Source organism: Phyllobates terribilis, unplaced genomic scaffold, assembly GCF_046119375.1.
Source record: "Phyllobates terribilis strain yellow unplaced genomic scaffold, ASM4611937v1 Scaffold_3__8_contigs__length_932513732, whole genome shotgun sequence".
Lineage (NCBI taxonomy): Eukaryota > Metazoa > Chordata > Amphibia > Anura > Dendrobatidae > Phyllobates > Phyllobates terribilis.
Genome location: NW_027362763.1, coordinates 532785868 through 532808372, shown reverse-complemented (window position 1 = coordinate 532808372; position 22505 = coordinate 532785868). Strand labels below are relative to the sequence as shown.

At 39.1% G+C, this 22505-nt stretch overlaps 1 protein-coding gene across 1 annotated transcript in view; it reads right to left on the bottom strand.

Moving 5' to 3' along the window:
• LOC141257133 (uncharacterized) overlaps positions 1-22505 on the bottom strand; it is a 43834-nt gene that overhangs the window by 5492 nt on the left and 15837 nt on the right. Inside the window, exons 3-11 of the mRNA XM_073671307.1 lie at positions 21578-21697; positions 21119-21238; positions 20917-21039; positions 18478-18560; positions 9020-9145; positions 7407-7452; positions 7052-7185; positions 5903-6031; positions 4877-4991 (exon numbers count right to left, since the gene is read on the bottom strand). Coding sequence (XP_073527408.1) covers positions 4877-4991; positions 5903-6031; positions 7052-7185; positions 7407-7452; positions 9020-9145; positions 18478-18560; positions 20917-21039; positions 21119-21238; positions 21578-21697 — 996 coding nt within the window. The remainder of the gene's footprint in view (positions 1-4876; positions 4992-5902; positions 6032-7051; positions 7186-7406; positions 7453-9019; positions 9146-18477; positions 18561-20916; positions 21040-21118; positions 21239-21577; positions 21698-22505) is intronic.

The window sequence follows — 22505 nt, the reverse complement described above, 5'->3', positions numbered from 1 at the left end:
AGACCTTTTAGAACACCTAAATATTTATGTACTCTATATACTGCAGGGAAATCACTGCCTATAATATATAGGATTTTTAATAATATTTTTCATATTTCATTTCTATAATAATTGGGTACATTTTGTAGGAATAATCGAAAAGGAAACTAAAATAGGAAATGACTCCATTAGCCTACTACAAACAATGAACTTTTCAATACATGTTCTATACAGAAAAGGTCTCACCCTCATTACAATACTCTTTATACCAGTAACGAGTATTCCTACATCTCCTGCAGCTTCCCCAATATTCTGCATCAGATTTGTATTAGTGAAAATTACACACATTTGAACCACGGGTACCCCGAGACCTTCAATTCTTTCCACAGCTAAGTGGAGTTATAATAACATGTACAGTACAGACCAAACGTTTGGACACACCTTCTCATTTAAAGATTTTTCTGTATTTTCATGACTATGAAAATTGTACATTCACACTGAAGGCATCAAAACTATGAATTAACACATGTGGAATTATATACTTAACAAAAAAGTGGGAAACAACTGAAAATGTGTTATATTCTAGGTTCTTCAAAGTAGCCACCTTTTGCTTTGATGACTGCTTTGCACACTCTTGGCATTCTCTTGATGAGCGTCAAGAGGTAGTCACCGGAAATGGTTTTCACTTCACAGGTGTGCCCTGTCAGGTTTAATAAGTGGGATTTCTTGCCTTATAAATGGGGTTGGGACCATCAGTTGTGTTGTGCAGAAGTCTGGTGGATACACATCTGATAGTCCTACTGAATAGACTGTTAGAATTTGTATTATGGCAAGAAAAAAGCAACTAAGTAAAGAAAAATGAGTGGCCATCATTACTTTAAGAAATTAAGGTCAGTCAGTGCGAAAAATTGGGCAAACTTTGAAAGTGTCCCCAAGTGCAGTTGCAAAAACCATCAAGCGCTACAAAGGAAACTGGCTCACATGAGGACCGCCCCAGGAAAGGAAGACCAAGAGTCACCTCTGCTTCTGAGGATAAGTTTATCCGAGTCACCAGCCTCAGAAATCGCAGGTTAACAGCAGCTCAGATTAGAGACCAGGTCAATGCCACACAGAGTTCTAGCAGCAGACCCATCTCTTTGTGCGACGCAGAAAAGGTGAACAGATGGACTCTACATGCCGGGTTCCCACCATGAAGCATGGAGGAGGAGGTGTGATGGTGCTTTGCTGGTGTCACTGTTGGGGATTTATTCAAAATTGAATGCATCCTGAACCAGCATGGCTACCACATCATCTTGCAGCGGCATGCTATTCCATCCGGTTTGCGTTTAGTTGGACCATCATTTATTTTTCAACAGGACAATGACCCCAAACACACCTCCAGGCTGTGTAAGGGCTATTTGACCAAGAGGGAGAGTGATGGGGTGCTACGCCAGATGACCTGGCCTCCACAGTCACCAGACCTGAACCCAATCGAGATGGTTTGGGGTGAGCTGGACCGCAGAGTGAAGGAAAAAGGGCCAACGAGTGCTAATCATCTCTGGGAACTCCTTCAAGATTGTTGGAAGACCATTTCCGGTGACTACCTCTTGAAGCTCATCAAGAGAATGCTCAGAGTGTGCACAGCAGTCATCAAAGCAAAAGGTGGCTACTTTGAAGAACCTAGAATATAAGACATATTTTCAGTTGTTTCACACTTTTTTGTTAAGTATATAATTCCACATGTGTTAATTCATAGTTTTGATGCCTTCAGTGTGAATGTACAATTTTCATAGTCATGAAAATACAGAAAAATCTTTAAATGAGAAGGTGTGTCCAAACTTTTGGTCTGTACTGTATATAAACAAGATAATTGTATATTCTATTGTAAGTTCAAAGTAAAGCTATATTTCAATATTGCCAGTCACCATTTTTTACAATACATTATGTATACATTCAATAGGTGTTTTTTTTTTAGTTTTTATTTTTTTAAAGATCTGATGGGGCTAGTGCACTTACTTTGATAAATAATCCATGTTATATTGGCTCTACAATTCTCTTATCAAAAGTTTAAACTCCATTTCTACCTAAGTACCCTAAATCTAACAGCTCCTCAGTATCCCTCTACCCTGAAGAGATCTCACACTGCTCAATACAAATTGCAACTGTGAGGAGAGTGGGAGAAGGCTGAATTGACTTGGACTTATGGGCTCTATTGGGCTTATGGGCTCTAAATGGGCTTTAGCAGCACTCCTTTTTAAATATCAGCATTATGCAGCCATTCTGACATGGATTTTTTTCAAGGTAAGCACACCAGCCTTATCTGGGTATGACAGATCTATGCATTACTGTATGCAGTTAGTATTGTAAAATATCTTGGTGGCACCGGATGTGTTGTGGTATCCCAAAGTCTAGCAAAAATGTAAACTGATGACACAAGATGATTTCAGCACCCAGGTGTGCCATCAGTTTAAATTTTCGCTAGACTTTGAGGAACCACAACACATCCGATGCCACCACCAGATTTTACAATACTAACTGCATATAGTAATACATAGATCTGTCATACCAGATAAGGCTGGTGTGCTTACCTTGAAAAAATCCATGTCAGAATGGCTGTATAATCCTGATATTTAAAAAAGAGAACTAACAATCCTGCTAAAGACTAATAGAGCCCATAAGTCCAAGTCTTATATATATGTATATATACAGTGGGGGGAAAAAGTATTTAGTCAGCCACCAATTGTGCAAGTTTTCCCACTTAAAAAAATGAGAGAGGCCTGTAATTGACATAATAGGTAGACCTCAACTATGAGAGACAAAATGAGAAAACAAATCCTGAAAATCACATTGTCTGATTTGGAAAGAAATTGGTTTCAAATTTTGGTGTAAAATAAGTATTTGGTCAATTACAAACAAGCAAGATTTCTGGCTCTCACAGACCTGCAACTTCTTCTTTAAGAGCATCCTCTGTCCTCCACTCATTACCTGTAGTACTGGCACCTGTTTGAACTTGTTATCAGTATAAAAGACACCTGTACGCAACCTCAAACAGTCACACTCCAAACTCCACTATGGTGAAGACCACAGAGCTGTCGAAGGACACCAGAAACAAAATTGTAGCCCTGCACCAGGCTGGGAAGACTGAATCTGCAATAGGCAAACAGCTTGGTGTGAAGAAATCAACTGTGGGAGCAATAATTAGAAAATGGAAGACATACAAGACCACTGATAATCTCCCTCGTGGGGTCAAAATGATATCAAGAACGGTGAGCAAAAATCCCAGAACCACATGGGGGGACCTAGTGAATGACTTGCAGAGAGCTGGGGCCAACGTTACACAGGCTACCATCAGTAACACACTACGCCGCCAGGGACTCAGTTCCTGCAGTGCCAGATGTGTCCCCCTGCTTAAGCCATTACATGTCCGGGCCCATCTAAAGTTTGGTAGAGAGCATTTGAATGATCCAGAAGAGTATTGGGAGAATGTCATGTAGTCAGATGAAACCAAGGTACGTAGAACTGTTTGGTATAAACACAACTCGTCGTGTTTGGAGGAGAAAGAATGCAGAGTTGCATCCAAAGAACACCATACATACTGTGAAGCATGGGGGTGGCAACATCATGCTTAGGGGCTGTTTCTCTGCCAAGGGACCAGGACGACTGATCCGTGTACATGAAAGAATGAATGGGGCCATGTGTAGTGAGATTTTGAGTGCAAACCTCCTTCCATCAGCAAGGGCATTGAAGATGAAACGTGGCTGGGTCTTTCAGCATGACAATGATCCCAAGCACATCGCCAGGGCAACGAAGGAGTGGCTTCATAAGAAGCATTTCAAGGTCCTGGAGTGGCCTAGCCAGTCTCCAGATCTAAACCTTATAGAAAACCTTTGGAGGGAGTTGAAAATAAGTGTTGCCCAGCGACAGCCCCAAAACAGCACTGCTCTAGAGGAGATCTGCATGGAGGAATGGGCCAACATACCAGCAACAGTGTGTGCCAACCTTGTGAAGACTTACAGAAAACGTTTGACCTCTGTCATTGCCAACAAAGGATATATAACAAAGTATGGAGATTAACTTTTGTAATTGACCAAATACTTATTTTCCACCAAAATGTGAAAAAAATTCTTTCCAAATCAGACAATGTGATTTTTCAGGATTTGTTTTCTCATTTTGTCTCTCATAGTTGAGGTCTACCTATGATGTCAATTACAGGCCTCTCATCTTTTTAGGTGGGAGAACTTGCACAATTGGTGGCTGACTAAATCCCCCCCTCCTCCCCCCCCACTGTATGCAAACATAGTTTATGTACATCTGCCCTATGCAGAATAAGTGCAAATGTGTTTGATACTTGATAGCATATGGATTGTATTATCTCAGTACAAGATCATCTTGCATCCTGAAGATATGACTTGAGAATTATATCCATAAAATAAAATCCTAATACATTAGAAATAAATAAACACGAACGTCATTTTCTATTCGATAAACATGGTAGCTACATCAACAAGAAAGTCAAAACTGTAGGAGACCAGATTGGTCACAATTGGGGTAAAAGGGGTTTACATATTTGTAGAAGAATCTGAGCATTATAGAAGCCCTCCCATCAAAATGACTATGGGAGTTCTAGAAAGAGCCATGCAAGCAGTGATCAGTGGGCTGACACCTATTGGCATATGTGGCTATACCATAAACACTTCATATGGCAATACCCCTTTAAGGCTGTCTTCCCTCCAGTTGTTTTGGAAGCCGTAGCAAAACCATTTTTGCTAACAATTAGCTTTTTTTTCCCCCTTATAACCTTGTTGTTTTTTTTATCCAATGCAAGATTAAAGATGACCACATATTCGTTATCCATGCCCTATCTTTCAATAGAAGTGTGGACTTTTTTTGTTGTGAAATGAGAATTCTAAAAACCTACTATATTTAGTAAGCTCGGCAAGGCAGGATACAATATACTGCAGCGAGTCCTCTTCATTGTTTGGATCAAGTAGAGCAATCAGTAATTCGTCAAAGCACTGGTTCTGCACAATAACCTGGCAAGAAGAAAAAAAGTGGTTACGGTCGAAAAATGGATGAAGACACGAATGCCCTTATATAATGACACTTACTGGGAAATTCCACACAAATAAAAAAGCCAAATTTGCTTGATCTCACCAATAACCCTTGCCACCTGCCCTGCATTGAACAAGTCCTATTTATGGCACCAAAACGGGTTTTCCTGCTTTCTATTGTTCATCCAGATGCCTGCTCTTCCCCAGCCGCTCTAGTCTGATTGATAGCTCAGTCTGTGTAACATCATGCGCCAGGCAAGGAAATCAGATTGTAAACTATCAAGCCAAGAGGGAATGAGGCAGCACATCCAGTGTAATGAACCTTTTATTAACCCATGCCACAATTCTGCTCCAGTGAGCTTCTCTCATGCACGAGAAAAGCTAACTGGAGCTAAAAGATTAGTTTCATTGGATGTGCTGCCTGATTCCCCATAATTATGGACTGATGGATCAAGTCCTTAAAAGTGTGCGCCCCCGCTTTCAAATTGCTAGTGCTGTTGCCTTTCCATTGATTACGCTAAAGAGGCTGGTGCTGGGTTGGGAAACAATCTCAGGAGGCCAAGGTTCAGAAAGTGCTCTGTCACACCCAAACCACTTTAGCATTTTCATTCATACTCAAATGAGGCATAATTACTTGGACACGTAGCAACATATAAAAAATGTAAGTGTGTCGATAGATTTACATTTCAGAGACATGCATGCCCTTATATGCAGTTTTAGTCGATTTTGCTGACAGATTGACTGCAAAGTCAACCCAAAACTAAGCATGGTTGACACCATTTTATATTCTATAATGTAACAAGCCAAAAGTAATCCAACATGGTACCTTTTATATTCAGGTGTTGAAAACCATTGCTGATGCAGAGATCAGTGGTGTATTTTCTGGAACGTACCTTTATGTTCTCCGATTGGCTTAGATTCTGGATAGTGCAGGCTGCATGAATGACGATCATAGGGTTCGCTCTCTCCATCTGCATCAGTATAGCTAAATGTCGAAGTATTTTTTCACACAGCGACACGTCCTGAGAAAACAGATAAACAGAGGATGAAGGTGTCCTGACATCATCTCCAAATAGCACAAAGAACCACAGATAGAATGATAACATATAGTTTGCATAGTTAGTCTGAGTTAGCAAAATTCCACCTCCACCCTGTCAAACTCAGCTTATTATCTGCTTCACGTCACTCCGGCTTCTGCTGACATGTAAAGTATGCACATAGCAGTTTCTTGTTTTTTTGCCGGAATCTAAAATACAAAGTCCATAGCCTGCCATGGGGCCTCACTAAACCTTTGGATTCAAACAGACACAGGTTTTTCATCCATCCGATTTTGTATGATGTACAATACTGCAAGCTGTGGAGCACAAGTATATGTAATGCTGTTAGAGTTAAATTCTGTGCCTCACTTGGACACAATTTTGTGACACATGGAGTGCCAAAAGTTCTGTAATGCAGAACCACAGGCCCTTAAAAGGGGTTGTCTGGAGACTTGTAGCCTAAGGCCGATCACTGTATATGACTGCAGACTTGCGAATCCTTACATCACTGCTTGCTATGAGGATTCTCCGGTGCTGACATTGGGAGTGGGCGGTCGTGCGACCGCAAGTATGCCATATGCAAACTTCCAGCCACATTTCGACTAGACTGTGTACGGCCTCACTCAATACACTTGCATTGAGCGAGGGTGTGCCCGTCTAGTCGGCATGTGACCGCATGTATGCAAATCACACACATACTTGCAGTGCTCCCGATGCCGGAGAATCTTCTCAGCACGTGTGATGTGAAGATTCACAAGTCTGTAGTCACATAGCCTACATGTCTGCAGTCACTTTAAGGCCATACAGTCCCTTTAAATTGCCACCATGTGGGATATATGCACCTGAGGCCTATTCTTATAGTAAGGTTTTTACTCCTATATAATTTCTTACATTTTCAAAATTACCTTGGAGGCACCTGTTACAACTCAATGTTTGTGATATAGGAAATTCATCATGCAATACAGAACAGATAAGAAACACACCAGACAGCACAAATATAGTTACCATAATTCCCGGAGGGTGGGTCAACGTGCACAGAAGAGTGACAGAAGCTTGTCGGACATCTTTATTGTTAGCATTCAGCAGGGTGAGTACTAAAGGCATGATGTCCATACTGAAGAGATGGGCCCGAACTTCAGCTTCATAAAAAATAAATAAAAAGATACATAAATTACCACTGGAATATAGATAAAAACGATTTTAAAAGAAATCTAAAAGACAACACAAGGATAGCAGCTAAAACTTCAGGTGTCCACATTAGTCACACACACAAAAAAAGAGCCTGTAAATAGCTGCAAGGTGAAGCATACAATAATGTCATGCTCATAGTTACTTATAAACAACACATAAAATCTCTCACCACTTGAAGCTAGGTTATTCAAACAAAGACACGCCTGGCTGGAGACCTGTGTAAAAAAAGGACAATGTAAGGAGGAAGAAAATAACACAGTAAAAATAAATCTTTGGTGTAAACCTGTCAGGTGTGTGGTTAAGGTTTGGACTCAAAATTCTAACTAGCTGACAGAGTATACCATATGTAATGATATTACATGATGATATGTAGGGAATCTAGGACGATACGGAATCTAGATTGTGAGTCCCAACTATGTAAAGCGTTGTGGAATTAATGGCGCTGAATAAGTGGAGTAAAATAAACAAAAAAATGGAGAAAAATGTTGCGGACGTATGTATATTATATTTTCATACAAATTTTTCATACAAAAAAAGAAGGATCTAGCACATCCGGAATAGTAAGAAAGTAAGGATCCTTTATTCACCAACACCAATTACGTTTAAGATCCCTCTATGGAACCTTTCTCAAGCTATTCCTCATTATTTTGGATGTGCTGCCTCCTTTTTTGGATTTTTATATCTTTGATAGGAAGCTTTGCTAGGTTCCTTGGGGACATTTGCACCCATTTAGGCAGTGCTGCTATTTTTCTGGAATATACATACAATATCTATATTCACACGCTCCTTCCTCCCAACTTTTGCATGGATTGGGGTTTTCATGTGTATTTTTTTTTTATATATATAAAATTTACACACACACACACACACACACACACACACACACACACACACACACACACACACTTTGCATAGATAAGGGAGAAGAAATGACACAGGAAACCCCTATCTACCTCTATCAGTGCGTGCACAGTATTACCCAACACCCCACCTCTCTACAAATATTTGCTTCCACACTTCTCTGTGCCCGAATTTTTTGAAAATGTTTTTTTTTTCTCTGAAATACAGAAGTTTTTTTTATTGTGATGAGTATTTCATGCTGCTCATGGTTAGGGCAGCATGAATGTCTTCTCAGGTTCCCTAGTTATTTTTTATATAAATATGCAAATTGTCTCCTCAGAGAGGAAGAGGACGTCATCTCTAATGCCACGTATTGGAAGTAACAATTCTAAAAGTCATTATCGACCCTTTAATGAGCCTTGTCATAGGACTTAGAATAAAAGCAAAACCAATATCTCAGACACGAGTTTCACGATGTCCTTAGTTCAAAGCACAAGATCCAATTTGGCTGGACAAGAGGCCTCTGACTGGGGCCTAAGGAGCACAGTTTTTCCTCATGGAGAGTGACATGCCTGACATGTCAGTGTAAGGAGATTCTAGGCCATGCAATGCTCACCATCTTCCTCCCTCTCTACAGAGACAATTTGCAAATTTAAATTTCCCAGAGAAGCATTTTGCACAGCCTATAAGTCTCCTTACACTGGCATAACAGGCATGTCACTCTTCACAAGGAGATACAATACTACCAAAACCTTTTTATAAATACTTGTTTGCCAGTTAACTAGAAGGCTTATATCCCCTCAACCTGTGATCTGCATATTGCTGCAATTCAGAACTGCTAGAACATGGAAATTACATATTGGTTTCAACAACAAGAAGTTTGTATCTCATGAAACTATTATGCAGACACTGTATCGAATAGTATTGCCTTAATGGCTTTACCTTTTGCACAGTGGAAGACATCATCGAGACCAGCATTCGAATCAAGAACTTGTCCCCAATGGTGAGCATAGCTTTATGGTGCTCTGGATTAACAGCAATGTTACCCAAAGAAGCACAACTGTAGTACTGCAAAGAATAAGTGAATGAGTTATCAATTAGGCACCAAGTAAAAGATCTTTAAATATATGTATTTATAAAGCCAAGTAATGGATATCCTGTAAAATGTTAAAAAAAGGTCATGCTGAACCAACTACAATTCATGATGCAGCAAAAGTGAGTTTTTTTGTGTATGTTTCCATCTTTTCAAGTTACTTTTCCATCTAAATGTACGACAAACAGTATCTTATATTTAGTAAGCCTTCAGGCTAAGGTGATATGTCAGCTGCAGCTCCCCTTTCATGAGCAGCTTGTGCAATGAAGCATATACTGCCATGTAGTTTTAGCTCACTGATAACTATTCCATCAAACATTGACCGACTTTTCTTTAGATTTAGCTTAATTTTACAAACAGTTATTTAGGAATACAAAAATAAATGCAAAACAAGTAATCATGATAGACTTTATAGACCATAGAGCAAAATAATCTCATTAAATATATATATATTTATTTATACACAGCACTGGGCAAACATTTTAGGCAGATGTGGGAAGAATGCTTTCAAAAAGAGAAGTGTTAAAAGTTTATAATTATCAATTAACAAAATGCAAAATGAATGAAAAGAGAAATCTAAATCACATATTTGGAGTGACCAGCCTTTGCCAACCAACCTGCATCCGACTCCAAATTTCCAATTGTGATTAGTTCTCCAACCTCCTTGCTGTGTTCCTTCAAAAACAACGTGTACCTAGATGCTTTGATGCAGTTTTGATGGCAATGGGCGGTCATACCTAATACTGATTTTATTTAGATTTCTCTTTGTTCATTCTGGGTTTTGTTAACTTCGTATTAAACTAAACTATTTACACTTCTATTTTTGAAAGGATTCTTACTATGAAGCATTTTTTCCCCCACAACTGCCTAAAACTACCTACCTAGTATTGTGCAAAAGTATCTGGCATGTTTCGGAAAAAAATGCCGCAAATAAGGTACCTGAAAGACATACAGTATAGACACATCGACAGTGGTGTGAAAAAGTGTTTGCCCCCTTCCTGATTTCTTATTATTTTGCATGTTTGTCACACTTAAATGTTTCAGATCACAAAACTAATGTAAATATTAGACACAGATAACACAAAATTCAGTTTTTTAATGAAGGTCTTTATTATTAAGGGAAAAAGAAATCCAAACCTACAGTGGCCTGTGTGAAAAAGTGATTGCCCCCTAAACCTAATAACTGGTTGGGCCACTCTTAGCAGCAACAACTGCAATCAAGCGTTTGCGATAACTGGCAATGAGTCTTTTACAACGCTCTGGAGGAATTTTGGCCACTCATCTTTGCAATATTGTTGCAATTCAGCCACATTAGAGGGTTTCTGAGCATGAACTGCCTTTTTAAGGTCACGCATCTCAAATCGGATTATGGTTAGGACTTTGACTAGGCCACTCCAAAGTCTTAATTTTGTTTTCTTAAGCCATTCAGAGGTGGACTTGCTGGTGTGTTTTGGATCATTGTCCTGCTGCATAACTCAAGTGTGCTTCAACTTGAGATCACGAACAGATGGCCGGACCTTCTACAGCATTTTTTGGTATACAGCATGGTTCATTTACCATAGCAAGTCTTCCAGGTCCTGAAGCAGCCCCAGACCATCACACTACCACCATAATATTTTACTGTTGGTATGATTCTCCTTTTCTGAAATGCTGTGTTACTTCTATGCCAGATGTAATGGGACCTTCCAAAAAGTTCAACTTTTGTCTCGTCAGTCCACAGCATATTCTCCCAAAATAAGTAATCAGGCCTGTGTGTGGCTAGAGAAATTGAGCTCCTTTTCCCAAAGATGTTATAAACTGCAGTTCATTTTTGTTTTAAGGGGGGAGGGGCGATCTCTTTTTCACACAGGGCCTTGTATGTTTGGATTTCTTTTTACCTTAATAATAAAAGACCTTCATTTAAAAACTGCATTTTGTGTTTGTGTTATCTTTGTCTAATATTTAAAATTTGTTTTGTAATCTGAAACATTTAGGTGTGACCAACATGCAACAGAATAAGAAATCAGGAAGGGGGCAAACACTTTTTCACACCACTTTTCTATCCACATAAACTGTGTCTTTCAGATATTTTCTCTTACTGCAGAGGATAAGAAATGCACAAAACTGGGAGAAACCAGCACGCCAAAGACTAAGGTACATAATAAATAAAAGCTAAAAGGAAGCCTTGTCAGGTGATTTATGCATCCCAAACTGCAGACATAATGAATCGCAGCTAGGCAGAGTTTCAGAGAAAAAAAGACTGAAGGTGCAGGTGGGGACCATCGCTGGTGACAAGACTAGTCCCTCTCCTCCCCCAACTGGCTCTTCTCAGTGTTGCTGGAGGTGATTTACAGGTCTCTCCCTCATGTGTACAGAGGGAGAGACTTGTCAGTGCTGAGAAGAGCCGTCCGAAAGTGGAGCCGATCTACTCTCATCTCCAGCTATGGTCCTCAGCTAGATCTTGAAAGTACATCTTCTCTAAAATGCCAAAGCATTTCATTCAATAATATGCATAGTACCAATCGTGCAGCCAGGCTGTGATTCATGCGGTCCGAGGTTTGAGCAGCAAGATTCGTTTGACAGGTTTCCTCTAAATAGGAATTGCATCATCATCTCAAAATGGGTAAAATTTTAAAATGCTTATAAAAAAGGTAGCTTTGCAATTTACTTGTTACTAAAAAAGCCTCCTTGTTCTCAAGTATGGAGGAAATTCTAATTGTATAGTTTATTGCGCACTATGTAGGTTACAGGCTACTTTTGCAGTTTATCAGCGATGTCCGGATTCCTAGGCAAGAAGTGGAGCACTTACAAGCTCTTTCCTAGAGCCATAGAATCTACAAGCACTGCTCGGAAGCTGGTTGAATTGTTGGATCCAGACAGTTCAGTGCACTTGGGCTCCTCCAATGCTGCAGAGGCAAAGTTGTCTCTTCTAGCAGTATCAAAGACCACACAGTTTAGATATGAAGGGCAACCATGTCCCTAGTCTGAACAGTCAATCATCTGGGAGTACAGGAAACTATGAGGCACGGGATGGAGCACTCTTGAAAATACATTTTGGGACAACCTTTTTAAAAGGGGACTGTGCCATCAGAAAATTAACCATTAATCGGGTTGTGTGTGAATGTATTTTTTTTCATATCATTATCGGTATTAAAAGGCAAAAATTAGTAAATCTTGCAATTCCCCCCAATGGCCACTTGGGCTATTTTAGACTCACATTTTCTGTCTTTTCAGAAAGAGCAGGCTCATTTATCAAGAGAGGCAGGATTAAAATGAAAGGCAATACCTCTATCCACAGCTGATGATTTTCCAGCTCCCTCTCCTAGCCCTCTTGTTACAATCACCTTTGCAAACGATCATTAGATGCTTCAATACATATAGTGTCTGAGTCAAGTCTATTACTATTAGGCCACATTCACACTATCAGTATTTGGTCAGTTTTTTACCTGACAAATACAGAAGTGGTGACGTGTTTCTATTATACTTCTCCTCTGACTGTTCCACTCCTGGCTTTGGCTAACAAATACTGATGTAAAAAAACTGACCGAATACTAATAGTGTGAATGAGGCCATAATATAAAAGTAGCGGTCCTCAAATTAAAAGGAAGAATTCAAGATAGCACAATAGACAGTGTGAAAATGATAAGATTTCTAATTTTCATTTTTAAACACAGATTACGATCTTAAAAAAAAAAAGAAGGAATGGCAATAACACAAAAACATATTTTGAACAATAGATCTTTTTCAGATGACGCATTAACTTTAATTATTATTTTTTATTTTTTTTACAAGTGCTTCTCTTTCTGAAACAATTGATTGCATACTAAGGAAATATTTTATTAAAACCTGCGCCAAGAAACCGGTAAGCATGCAGAAGGACAGGAATTTAATCATGGATAGTATTCCTTCATTTAAACACAAGAACACTGTGTTATAGCAGGAAATTATACTGGTGCAGAAACATCCTAAAAGAACAGAGGTGCCAAATCTGCAAGCAGTGTAGCATCTAGATTATTCTCAAGGTATATTAATGGGTTTGCAGAGGCCAAAACTTCAATGTGCATCTTTTGCCCCCTAAACAGGTTGTGTTAATCTGGTCCTATGGAGTAAATTGCTGCTGGTTCATAATTTTTGGAGTCGGCTATGCTTTGTCTGGGCCTCAGTATTTACTTTAAAAAAAGTAATAGGTAGATGTTTTTCTCAAGGGTTATTAGTCTTCAGGCTGCACCTTTGCGTCAGTTTTTGTTAAGTCTACCAATGCTGACAAACTGGACAGACGGCTGCCTGATAATATCTGCATTAAGCAGGACAGGTACAAAAAGGAGAGCCAGAAACTATAACTCAGGACAATTCTGGACACTGAGAAAATCAGAGGTTGTTGTCAGAATGTATCAATTTCTGGCATTTACTTGTTTTGATTTTATCACTTTGTTCCAATTGTATTACAATAAATGGTCAAATATTTATTAATTAAACTAATAATGGAAATAGTTATGTGCGGAATAGAATGAACCCTTACTGGTGCTCGAGGGACGCCTTCCAATGGGCCTTGCTTAGTGTGAATAAATTACCAACTTTCACCAAGTGTAATTGATAAATGGCAGAACATGTCATTGTCCACAGCCCTAAAACCGCATCTTACAGGTACCGGAGCTTAGCAGATGCCTTTTCCTTGCAGTGATGGGGAAAATAAAGTCACACTTATACATATAGATGGCACTTTTGAGCAAGGTCATAAGTGAAAGTTTGGCCAATAAGTTGTTCATGTGTAGCCACATTGCTCTAATGGGACATGGCTCCACAATTTTTTAGTAAAAAAAAAAAAAAAAGAAACACATATTTTAGACTTGTGTGTCAAGGTAACAATGATCATACTTGTACAAAAATGTGATATAAAAATACTGTTCTAGTGCCATACATTCCCTGGATAAATACTGAACACTTTGTCCATGTAATGCCCAGAGTACCATACAGGACCCATGTACTGCATAGTCTCATACTATACCAATGTAAAAAAGCCTTTTAATGTCTGCTCAGCACCAAACTGTGCAGACAGTTTGCCATAATATAAAGCTGCTATACTGAACAAAAAGAGCCTGACGCAGCCTTATTTTTATACTGCTTTATCTGGGGTCTGGGTACGATTTGGGCACTCTACAGCTTTCCACTCAAATCCCTCCCAAAACACAGAGCAAACACTACTGTACCTCCTTGTTCAGATGGCCATACACATTAGTTGGCGGTCGGCCTAAAGATGCTTCAGACGATTGTTCAGCAGACAGCCATCTCAGCCAACTCACCCATACACAGGAGCACTCACTCAGCTGAGCACTCGTGTTCTCTTTGAATGCCGTACACTGAGAAGTTAGCTGGCGACTCATTGCAGGGAGGACAATATAATCGGCAGTCCGAAGTCAAACATGCGCAATCGTCATCTCTCCCATTCATCAGTGGACCGGTGCCCCCATACACATTAGATGAATCCGTCAATATCGGCGGGTTCAGCCAACATTAGTATAATGTGTATGGGGGCCCTTACTGTATTCTCCTGCACTGACATTGGAACACAGTAACCTGTAGTTTTAGCAAAACTAGTAATGTGAAGGCCACATTCACTTGTTCAGTATTCGGTGAGTTTTTTACATCAGTATTTGTAAGCCAAAATCAGGAGTGGAACATTCAGAGGAAAAGTATAATAGAAACACGTCACCACTTCTGTATTTTTGGCTTACAAATACCAATACTGAACGTGTGAACATGGCCTAAAAATCAGCCTAGATATTGGGACCTTCTAAACTTGTCAAAACCTTGAAGGGCATGAAGGAAAAGGCGTAACCCCTGTTCCCTTTCCCCTGCTCAATAAGTCTTAAGGGTATATTAGCAAAATTGACACACTTAAGATTTGTTACATTTGGTTCATCCAAAAGGACAATGATAACTCACTGGAATATTCAAAGGAATTATTGTGGAGCTGCACAAAAAAAATAAATAAATAATAATCATCATCATGGCAAAAATTCTCAATAGCTCATGTGTTCATTTTAAACTGCATAGCCATGTAAGAATTGGCAATGTTCCCATTGCAGACATGTGGTTTGAACATGTGGTGAGATATACTGGGTCATTGCGATCTCCGGATTTCCCTTGAAACATTAGAGAAGGGGATTGGGAAGCAGAAGTGTTGCTCTAATTACTCTACACATGACAACCACAGAACATGAAGATAAAGATGTAGGTGAATTTACATGATAATAACCCACGTACTGCAGCTTCAGACAGCATAGTATATGCAAATTTGAGCTTAAATAAGTATCCTAATAATATGGCTTTTTTTAGATTCCGCTCCTTTCAGGAAGAATTTACAGGAGTATCATCAGCAGAGTTAGGCTACGTTCACACATTGCGTATTTTCGCACGCGCTTTTTCAAAATACGCAATGCGCCTTGTGTCTGCCAGCAAAGTGAATGGGAAATTCACTTTGCCGTTCAGACACTGTGTGATTTTACGCAGCGCGAAAGCGCAGCAGCGTAAAGAATTGGCATGTCAATTCTTTACGCAGCTGCGTCCCGCGCTTTCTCCTATTGTGCACATTATAAGCGATGGAATTACGCAGCGGTGTTCACACACTGCGTAATTCCAGCGCTTTTTTATGGAGGCGCAGGAGAAACTATGGATACTCACCCATCCGATGGATGGGAGAGCCGTCCGCTCCGGTCCCGCGCTTCCAGCCAGAAGCTGTATGTCCATACACTGCTAGGGGGACACTCACACACACACACGACACATAGACACAGACAGGACACACAGACACATACATTACATTATATACAGGTGTCCATGCTCCTCACACTTCATTTTCTCCTGCACCTCCGTAAAAAAACGCAGGAAAAAACGCAGTGTGTGAATGGAGGTGCTTTTTTTACCTGCGTAAAAAAACGCAGGTATAAAAAGCAGGAAATACGCGCGCGTAAAAAAAACGCAGGGAAATACGCAATGTGTGAACACAGCCTTAGGATTACACTGACAGGTAACACCTGATAAAACAGGTTTCTGCCATTCACAAAAGGTGAAGATGGCATTCCTGACCCTGCTGACCCTCCATCTACAATGACCTTTGCACAGGCTCATTAGACACTTCAATACAAAAAGATAGTCATGGTCTGACTATTAGGCCAGGGCCCCACTATCAGTATTCAGTCAGTATTTTTTCTCAGGAGTGGGAGCCAAAACCAGGAGTGGGTGATAAATGCAGAATTGGTGACTTGTTTCTATTATACCTTTTCTCTGATTGTTCCTCATCTGGTTTTGGCTCCCACTCCAGAGAAAAAAATACTGATTGAATACTGAGCATATACTGCTAGTGGGGCTGTGACCTTAAGGCCATGTACATATGTTGCTTCCTGGAAGAGTCGAAGACGCACCAGTGGCGAGTGTGAAAAATTGCAAGATTCCTGTTTTTTCAGTATTTTATTACTAATGTAAAAAAAAAAAAAAATACAAAAAAATTGAGCTAAATAAACTACATCTGACTAATAGATGCAAGGGTGGGTTTCTACAAGTGCATTAGGAGCTACATTCATTTACAACAATAATTACACTCTACACAAAATTAGCATCTGTTATTACATAAAAAGTATTTGGGATGAACACAAATGAGACAATGAAGACGCTTCAGAAAAAACACCACCGGAAGCAACTTCCTGTAGGAAAACTGTAGGTACACCGTCATCTCAATGACGTTGTGTGCACATACCCTTACAGCTTTGACAGTTCTTTGTTGTGGTCACACCTTAAGTACAAACAGTAACCATGCCTAGGACGTCATAGACAAGGCAGATCGCATGGTTTGTACTTTCAAGTTTGAAGGAAATTATAAAAACTGTTGGTGTGAAGAAGAAAAGAAAGAAAAAAAAAGTTCTACAACTGAACATTCCTTTCTGAAAAATGTAGTCGCCCAAAAGATAATTAAAGAGTGAATGTCAGCTGGGCTGTTTCTTTAATGCAAGTTCCCACGATGAGAATAATAATATTATTAATTATTAATAATAATAATAATAATAATAGGGAAGATTGTGCTTATGTGATAGGACAACCAACTGTATTTTTACTAAAATTTATAATGATGTAATTCGCAAGACTTATGCTTCCATTAACATTAAAGAAAAAAAAAGAAAAGTATTCATACAGAGTCATAAACCAAGAGATATTCTCTGCCCATACCAGTTGCTATATAGCAGGATAAAGTCCATTCAAACTATATTTGATGAACGATTTCATTGCCAAGTAAACAGCAACCTATTGATTATCAGGTAGCTTCTGGTCAACACAAGGTACAAAACGGCTAGTAATGTGCACACATACAGGGCTACATTTTGAGCACCAAGTCTAAAACGTAGAGGAGAAGGAGCAGCTCAACATCAATTCTAGTTTAAAGGGGTTTTCTTGAATACCTTTTCATCCTTTTTGGTTTTCAAGAGGTTAAAATAACAAACTCAGGTGGTACTCACTCTCCCATGTCCCACGGACACCTCTACACCGCTGCCAAGATATTTTTTGACAGTCTGCAGTGGTGACGTTATGACTACAGCACATATGCAGGCAACCACTGGGCTCAGCAGCCCTTGCCAGTGTAGACGTCCCGAGCAGCTGAGCCCAGCGATTCCCTCCCCAGCTCTTTGTTGGTAGGCTGCAGGGGAGACTTAGTTTATTATTTTAACCTAGTGGAAGCTGTTGGGGATGAAAGAGTTACTTCTGGAAAACACCTTTAAAGCAATGTTTTGGCTCTCAATTTTTCAGGTTAAAAAAAACAAACAAACAAAAAAAAAACCACAGGTATACGATAGGTTTGGGATGGTTACATATGGCTCTTACAGTAATACCAAGTGGCATAACTTGATGCTCTTGGGCCCCAATACCAAATCTCCAAACTATCACAGGTCTTTAAAAGTATTGTTTATGTTTCATATAGGCTAAAGGGATCCTTTGGGTCCCACTAGGTTCCAGGTCAATGTGACTTTAACCCTTCCAGCCTCTACAGTTACACCGCTAGTAATACCATTATTCTCTGGTTTTATTCTTTCATTCAAAGAAGAAATTTACAGAAGTTGTACTACGAGTGCAGATTAAATTTCTCAATAGAAACTGATGTTCTCCTACTGAGCCAGATATCAATCCAATAGATTATAACAATACTACATACAAACATCCAGTAAAAAAAATAAATTCTAAGTTTTTTTGTTTGTTATTAGAATGTCGACAATAGTCTTATGATTTATATACGTATATACCACTGTCATCCCATTAATCACAATCAATTATTGTTTCATACCTGTATTTCGGAGTCTGGTGACTGTAGAAGCAAGGTGAGAACTGGCAGTGCCCCAGCTTGGCATAGAATGCTTTTATTCCTCTCTAGAAGCATACAAAAATACATGTAAAGCCATTATTTTTCCATCAATGGAATTTACAATATGAACTAACAGAACTTCCAATGTATATGTGCACAGATCCTAAGAGGATAAACTAATCTAATGTCATGTACAGTTGAAACCAGAAGTTTACATACACTATATAAAAAGACACATATGTATGTTTTTCTCAGTATCTGACATGAAATCAGAATAAACCTTCCCCATTTTAGGTCAATTAAGGTTACCATAATTTTTAATATTTGTCAAATGCCAGAATAATGAGAGAGAACGCTTTAAGGCATTTTTATTACTTACTGCAAAGTCAAAAGTTTATATACACTAACATTACTATGCCTTTAAACAATTCTGTACTTCCTTATATGATGATGTCATGTGTTTTGAAGCTTCTAAGTTAATTACAGACACACCTGTGAATGTATTTTAATGCACACCTGAAACACACTGCTTCTTTTTGTAGCATCATGGAAAAGTCTAAAGAAATCAGCCAAGATACCAGGAAGAGAATTATGGACTTGCAAAAGTCTGGCTCATCCTTGAGTGCAATTTAAAGATACCTGAAGGTACCTAATTCATCTGTACAAACAATTATACGCAAGTACAAACAAGATGGGAATGTCCAGCCATCATACCGCTCAAGAAGGAGACAGCTTCTGTGTCCCAGAGATGAATGTGCTTTGGTCCGAAATGTGCATATCAACCCAGGGACAAAAGCAAAAGACCTTGTGAAGATGATGGCGGAAGCTGGTGAGATTGTGTCAATATCTACAGTGAAACGAGTACTGTATCAACATGGGCTGAAAGGCCACTCTGCCAGGAAGAAGCCATTACTCCAAAAGAAACATAAAAAAGCCAGATTAATGTTTGCAAATGCACACAGGAAGACAGACCTTAATTTTTGGAGACATGTCCTGTGGTCTGATAAAACTAAAATTGAACTTTTTGGGCATAATGACCATCGTTACGTTTGGAGGAAAAAGGGAGAAGCTTAGAAACGTAAGAACACCATCCCAACTGTGAAACACGGGGGTGGCAGCATCATGTTGTGGGGGTCTTTTGCTGCAAGAGGTACTTTTGCACTTGACAAAATAGATGGCATCGTGAGAAAAGAAGATTATGTGGCAATACTGAAGCAACATCTCAAGGCATCAGCCAGGAAGTTGAAGCTTGGGTGGAAATGGGTCTTCCAAATGAACAATGACCCGAAGCATACTGCCAAAATGGTAACAAAGTGGCTTAAAAATAACAAAAGTCAATGTTTTGGAGTGGCCATCACAAAGCTCTGATCTCAATCCTATTGAAAATTTATGGGCAAAGCTGAAAAGTCAGGTGCGAGCAAGGCGACCTACAAATCTGGATCAGTTACACCAGTTTTGTCAGGAGGAATGGGCCCAAATTCTGACCAACTATTGTGAGAAGCTTGTGGAAGGATATCCCAAACGTTTGACCCAAGTCATTCAGTTTAAGGGCAATGGTACCAAATACTAATAAAATGTATATAAACTTTTGACTTTGCCGTAAGTAATAAAAATTCCTTAATACATTCTCGTTCTCTCTCCCTCCCTCTCTCTCTTAATTCTGGCATTTAGCAAATATTAAAAATGATGGTAATCCTAATTGACCTAAAATGGGAAAGGTTTATTCTGATTTCATGTTGGATATTGAGAAAAACATGCATAAGTGTCTTTATATAGTGTATGTAAACTTCTGGTTTCAACTGTACAGCTGCTAGGCATTTTATATTACTGTATCAACTGCTACAAGTACAAAAAAGTACAAAAACTTGGAAACGAAAGAAATGGTCTCCCTGGGATAAATCCTGTCCACATGCCCTATTAGGGTACAAGATCATAAAAAAGGATGATGAGGGCAAGTGGTTCAACATTCTTAAAGCCGGAACGGATGCCCTGTAGAAGGATTTCCCAGCCCAGCCATGCATTACATTGGATCCTCATTCAAGAGAAATATCGTTTAGCAAGGCATCTTGCCCAAAGATAACAGCTTATTGCATGGGGGGGGGGTAGAGAAATCACACATCAAGTCCTTGGATGACGGCAATTCGAGTTTACAGCAAATGAACAATTATATATTTCCAAAAAAGATTGTGTGGATATTACTGGGCCGATTACCCAGATTAAAAAAAACAAACAAACTTGAAACATACTAAAACATGTTATGATGTGAAACAACATATCAACCTTCATGGCTACCTGGCATGGCTACTAAAAACATCTTGTAATTGTGAATGGCAGTAAAATTCTACAAATTTGCTTGTGATGGTTCAGCACCTTTTTTGGTGTGTTAAAAAAAATGTAAATAAATCATTGTTTAATAATAACCTGATCGAGTCAAATTGAGAATAGCTCCAACTGCATTTCGTTGAACCCTTGGATCATAGGATTTTGCCAATGCAAGTAGAGGCAGAACTCCTCCAGCAATGCCAATGGCTTCACGGCTATATTCTGGAAGGAAAAGAATACTCATTAGTTAAAAATAAAGAAACTATTTAAATAATGACAAAGCTAGAATTTTAATCCTTACCTGATATAGCCAAAGTCATGATGCATGCACAGGAGTTACACTGTACGGTAGAATCCCCAGACTCCAGTAGCTCCAGTATTGGCTCAAGCAATCCCATCTTGACCACCATCTCCTTATTCACTGTAAACACAAGTTATCAGCTATATTTTCTTTTTTTAAACTAATACATTGAACCGTTTTTTTAATCCATAACTGAATGCATCACATTGTTTCATTATTGTCATTTTGCTTTTTTACAACAAATACTTTTACCATTAGAGTCACATATATGTGAAAATAATACAGGACCAATAACAAATAGGTGCACCACCACCTAAAAGACATTTATGGAATATCTATTAGCTATACCATAAATGTTCTGGGTGGGAATTTCAGTTTAGTAGGAGGAACAACATGTTTTTTTTTGGGTACAATTACATATAGTCGATATCTGTATGAACACAAAAGGTCAGGACTTACAATTTCCATCAAGCAGAAAGTTGACAAGCGATAAAGATGACATCTGTTGAACCTCTAAATCGTTGGATTGTAGCAGTGGTTGGTATGGCCCCAGGAACTCTGGAGGAAGCTGTGTATTCACTATAGATGCAATTAGTAAAAACAAAAATATGACTTTGTATGTGAAAATAAGAGTTACTGTATGTCACTGAATTCAACCATGAATTACAAAAACTGCATTATAGTCGCCATTTTATTAATAACACGTGACTTAAAGGGTTGGTCCAAAGGCAAAGCATTTTTCTCCCAACTCCCCATCTATTTAATCCCATAATCTAAGCTATTTTCTAATATACAGTGGGCATGGAAAGTATTCAGACCCCTTTAAATTTTTCAGTCTTGTTTCATTGCAGTCATTTGGTAAACTCTAAAAAGTTAATTTTTTTCTCATTAAAGCACACTCTGCACCCCATCTTGACTGAAAAAAACAGAAATGTAGACATTTTTTGCAAATTTATTAAAAAAGAAAAACTGAAATATCACATGGTCATAAGTATTCAAACCCTTTGCTCAGACACTCATATTTAAGTCACATGCTGTCCATTTCCTTATGATCCTCCTTGAGATGGTTCTACTCCTTCATTGGAGTCCAGCTGTGTTTAATTAAACTGATAGGAGTGGATTTGGAAAGGCACACACCTGTCTATATAAGACCTCACAGCTCACAGTGCATGTCAGACCAAATGAGAATCATGAGCTCAAAAGAACAGCCCAAGGAGCTCAGAGACAGAATTGTGGCAAGGCACAGATCTGGTAAAGGTTATAAAAGAATTTCTGCATTAATCAAGGTTCCTAAGAGCACAGTGGCCTCCATAATCCTCAAATGGAAGAAGTTTGGGATCACCAGAAGTCTTTCTAGACCTGGCCGTCCAGCTAAACTGAGCAATCA